The sequence below is a fragment of the Mesoplodon bidens genome (assembly GCF_964165515.1).
Source record: "Mesoplodon bidens genome assembly, chromosome: 11".
Classification (NCBI taxonomy): Eukaryota; Metazoa; Chordata; class Mammalia; order Artiodactyla; family Ziphiidae; genus Mesoplodon; species Mesoplodon bidens.
The window spans coordinates 69,831,181-69,836,463 of NC_138167.1; the positions used below are offsets into that span (position 1 = coordinate 69,831,181).

Consider the following 5,283-nt stretch of genomic DNA (forward strand, 5'->3'; position numbering starts at 1 on the left):
CTCAAACTTGGCACGTGATGAAAGCAGTGGTATCTGCAGCTAGAGAAATAAAGATGAGAGACAAGCTGCCTTCTCTTTTCAGCTCCAAAACAATGACTCACCTGTGCGTGCATGCGTGCGTGCGTGTGTGTGTGTGTGTGTGTGTGTGTGTGTGTGTGTGTGTGTAGTAGGTGGGGCAGGGCGGTGGTCCTGAGAGGTGCAGCTTCCCCCCTCTTGTCCAGGAGCTTCCTGGTGTGTAAATTCTCTACTGACAGCCTCCTCTTGAAGACATTTCATTACAAAACCTCAGAAGAGCCACAAATGGCCATGGGGGCGATTTCAACAGAGCTGGGTCAACAGACTTAAGCGAGGTTTGGCTTCCAAGACAGTAAGAATGGAAAGAATATCTTGTCTAAAAGATCCAATTTCCCAGTTTGAACTTAAGGCTAAAAACCATCAAAAAGTTGGAGAGAGTTTCACAGTACCGCCCTGGGCTTGTTCATGTAAGGAGGCACACCCAGACTGCCCTGGAGAGGTGTTAGCGGTTTGGGCCATGGCCTGTGGGTCCTCTCTGCATTTGTGGGCAGAAATGAGTGCCTATGAGACCAACTGTCCAGCCATTTTCAGGAATTCCGGACCCTCACTTGGCGGTGTCTCAGTAACAATAATAAATATTACCACTTTCTTTCTTTTCTTTTTTCTTTCTTTTTTTCTTTTTTTTTTTTTTTTTGCGGTACGCGGGCCTCTCACTCTTGTGGCCTCTCCCGTTGCGGAGCACAGGCTCCGGACGCGCAGTCTCAGCGGCCATGGCTCACGGGCCCAGCCGCTCCGCTGCATGTGGGATCTTCCCGGACCGGGGCACGAACCAGTGTCCCCTGCATCGGCAGGCGGACTCTCAACCACTGCGCCACCAGGGAAGCCCACCACTTTCTCTTATATAGCATCGGCCACGTGCCAGGCACTAAGTCCTTTACATTTATTAACGAGTTTAACCTACACAACAACCCCACGGAGGTAGGGATCATTATTATCCCCTAATCACAGGTGAGGAAGCCTCCCTACAGAGGCAACGTCACAGAACTAATAAGTCTCCCGTCAATAGGGGGCGAGAGATTCAGGAGACCTGGGCTCTGAGTGAGCCAGTGTCTCGGCCACAGGGCTTGGCCGTCCCTTCTACTGAGAAATGAGGGAGACCGAATCAGGTGGTTTCTAAGATCACTTCCAGCTCAGAGTCTGCGACTCCATGCGGTCCATTTGATGCCGGTTGGTGAGCGCGGCCAAGGCCGGCACGTCCTGAGGCTTTGGCCTGGCTTCCTCATGGAGCGGGTTCCTCAGCGTCTAGCCCCGGCCTGGGGGAGGCAGGGCTCCCTGTCCCCCTCCCCGCAAGACGCCCACCCAGCCGCCAAGCCTGGTCCTGGAGAATGGACTTCCAGCCCTTCTCAGGTATCCGTGTTCGCAGCGCCGAGTGAGCCAGGAATGAGACGGCAAGGGCCCAGGCGGCGCGACCTGCGCTGGGGAGGCGACGAGAGAAACATTCGAGGGGCCCATGGACTGCAAAACCACGCAGTCCCTTTAATCCCCCAAACTTTCTCCCTGGATTAGCGACCCTAGCAGCCGCACATTGGCTGAGTCGCAGCCGCCCGGACCCGCCTTCTCTCTTTACCTATTGGTTGCCGTAGGCATCCATCACAAGCCGAGGCTTCTTAGTGGACCGCGGCTTTTGTCAATCAAAGCAGGCGGGAGGCTGGGCGGGGCCAGGTCAGGGAGAGACACTCCAGCCTCGTTCCTCTGCCTGCCTCCCTCAGGTGTGTATTTGGGGACCTGGAGGCACGCCTGGGGGCCGGTGCCGGGCGCGGAACCCTGCGCTGGGGCTGGGCTGGGCCGGGCCCCGGGGACTTACCGATGCGCTGTCCCACCGGAGAGCTGAACGGGTTCCCCAGGAGAAAGTCCATCGCCACTGCTGCCGCTGCCGCTGCCACTGCCACCAAGCCGGGGAATCAGCTGACAGCAACCACCAGCGCCGGACCCGTCACGTGACGCGCCGGACGGTCCTCGAGGAGGCGCGGCTGGGGCGGGGCGGAGGGAGTCTGGAGCCGGCCGCAGGCCCCGCCCCTGACGTGAGGGTCGGCGCCTCGAGGCGGAGGGCGATGACCTCACTGCGGTTTACTCGGCGTCGGTGGACGTCACGCACGACTTCGGGCGGCTGCGGGCCTGGGGCGCTTGGGTCTAAGCTACGCCTTTCACGTCTTTTTAAGGATTTAGGGGCGTTGTGTTTGATCTCTACACACCCAGAAAACCCAGTCTCAGACCAGGGAAATGACTTGGGTAAGGTTACCCAGCAAGCTGAGACTCCAGCTCTCGCTCTTAGTTTTAGCCTCTAGGACCTCACTATGACTACACACCCACTGCTGGGTTTGACAGCCTCTCTGGCTTGTTGTCTCCCTGCCCAGAGAAGCCTCTTCCTATTTGAAATCGAGGTCTCCCGGCTGCAAAATGTATCCTCTTTGCAGCCCGGATTCCCTTACCTCAAAATAGGAGGGAAGGGCCAAGGGTTTTGCGACACCTTGACACTGAGACCCAACTCAGTGAATTGCAGCTAGGGACGGGCTAGAGCCCAGGGCGGCAGAAAGCACACAGATGTCACGAGTGGGTCCTGGGACCCATCTCAGCCATTCATTTACTGTGTGATTCAAACAGCGGGTTTCCATTTTCTCTGGATTCTGGAATTAGGTCAAGGACCTTTCTTTTTTTAGGTCACTGGCTCCTTTGAGAAAGTGTAGAAAGCAGCGGAGCCTTTCTGAAGAAAAAAGGCAGAGATACAATTTGACCTCAGGGAGTTTCTGGGGTCCCTGAGGTGCAGCAGTGGACCCGAAGCTAAGAATTAAGAATCTCAAAGGCTCTTCCCAGCTTTGTAACTCTAATATCTTCTTCAACCTTCTCGTGTGCTGTTTCAGCTATGTCATCTACTCATTAGATACCAATATTAGATCTATTGGTTATTTTTTTTTTGCTTCTAATGACATGCACTCCAAAAGATACAATAACCACTGCTTTGGTAGTTTGGGTTACTGCAGGATGCTTCAATATTTTGCGGGCATATCTGTGAATTTTAAATTTGAAAGGCTAGTAAACTGCAGAAATTTAGGACGATAGAAAACCTGAATTAGAACTTAATCACTTCCGTTAATCTGAGCAGTCATAGGGGCTGACATCTTTACCATACAACATAAAAGCTTTATGGAAGTCATGTACTTCTGTGCTTTGAAGTGTTTTAATAATGCCCATACCCCCAGTAGTCTAGGTGCTCTTTGAGGGCTGGGATGCTATGTCCCTTTCTCTCACTGTTGTCCAGCACAATGACTAACGCATGAAAATCTAAATCAATCTACCTTTCTGTAACGGTATTTGGACTATAAGGGGGGATGTACACTTAAGATGATCTTCATGTCAGGTACCTTCCATGTTTTTCTTCATTTAAACATATTGCTTGGTTGTATGGAATACATTTAGCATTATTTTCCATTGGATTCTTCCATTAACAGCCTTTAACATCCCCATGTTGGGTGGTGATTTAACCAGAAGTTCTTGCCTTCTTGCACCACTCTGGTTTAAAGTGATTATGGCAGATCTTGGCTTTCTGCCAAGAATAAAACAGCCATAAGTTTTATCCTTCATGGTAAGAAACCATATACCCCCAAACAGGGACTGAAATCATAGCTGTATGCAAACAGAAAGCTATTTAGCTATTATATTAGAAATGGAAGTGTGTGGATTTTGTCAATACAATAGATAGGAATGTAAATTGCAAACATTAAGTGTAGTACAGAACTAATTAAAACTATGTGTTCAAAGTGTTTCCTAACAGGAACAAACTCATTTAGTAAAAAGTCTGTTTTAATTTAATTTTTCCTTTTAAGTGTTTTAGCAATATCAATATCAAAATGCCAGACACAAGAGGGAGGAGATATGGGGATATATGTATATGTATAGCTGATTCCCTTTGTTATAAAGCAGAAACTAACACACCATTGTAAAGCAATTATACTCCGATAAAGATGTTAAAAATAAAAAAAATCAAAAAAATCAAATGCCTTCCTAAGGATAAAAATGTTTAAGTCCTTTAAAATTGACATATTGCATAAATGTAACATAATTATATCCTTTAAGTAATTTTAGACAAAAAAATCAAGATACTTTGCCTCCAAAGCTTAAAGACAACAGGATGACAAGAAAAGTGAGGTCTGTATAGTAAAATCCAGCTAGGACAAAAGGACATTTGAACAATGAAAAGGTCTGACAGTTTTCCTACAATCACATTTGCTCAGGACTGCAGATAATGGAGAAGGATTCTGATGAATTACATACACAATTTAACTTTGAAAGTGGCCTGGGGTTGAAGAGAGCCTCAGCTTTGGGGTCAGCTGTACCAGTGTGTTTATTCTGGCTTTGCCATTTACCTAGCTGTATAAACTCAGGAGGAGTACTTTTCTGCATCTGTCTCCTCATTTGTAAAGGGGGATAATATTCATAAGGCCTTGGGGAGGATTAAGTGCAATAAAATTGCCAATCACTCTAGTCATTCAGTAATATAGCGGTCTCTTTTTTGCTGCCTCTCCATAAGAAGTGAGCCTTTCAACCAATCATAGTATTTTGCTATTTACAACTGTCAACAACCTTGTGTTTGAATTGAAATTTTTACTTTGAAAGGTCTAATCTCATATATTGAATGTTCACAATACTACTAAACTTCATGTCAGGCTGGCTGGCTTCAAGGCTTGGAGACAGGGAAGTGACATTAACACTATTTTACAGATTAGACTGCAGATGCCTATAAAGATTAAGTGACCTATCCAGTCCAACATCACTCAGTAAGGACAGTACTGAAACACATGGTTTAGCACAAGATTTGGATGTGATTCTTATACAAGACTGATATGTATTTCTTGAGTTAGGCCAACAATGTAATGTACAGACAATTTCATTTGCCAATGAATAGAGCTACGCTTATCAGAGCCACTGGCTTTGCAGTTTGCAAGAGAGAAGATGAGAGTCTGCACGTAAAAGTTCCTAGAAACAGAGCAAGATGTTTGTTAGGAAGATGGCTGTGATCAGAAACTTGACCTCTATTCCAAATGGATTTTTTTTTAAAGAAAATTATGGTAGGATATAGTGTGAAAGACAGGTTTAAAATTCCATAGCAACTTTCGTTAGCAACAGGGAAAAGATAGCTGACACTGGACTACAAATATTAAAAATGTGATTTTTAATAATATAAGTACAAAATTTTATTTCTTTATACAACTG

At 46.8% G+C, this 5,283-nt stretch overlaps 1 protein-coding gene across 1 annotated transcript in view; it reads right to left on the reverse strand.

Annotated features, from left to right (window-relative positions):
- TOM1 (target of myb1 membrane trafficking protein) overlaps nucleotides 1-2,023 on the reverse strand; it is a 46,584-nt gene extending 44,561 nt beyond the window's left edge. The window contains exon 1 of the mRNA XM_081249067.1: nucleotides 1,880-2,023. Coding sequence (XP_081105193.1) covers nucleotides 1,880-1,931 — 52 coding nt within the window. The 5' untranslated portion in view covers nucleotides 1,932-2,023. The remainder of the gene's footprint in view (nucleotides 1-1,879) is intronic.
- Nucleotides 2,024-5,283: the final 3,260 nt, after the last annotated feature.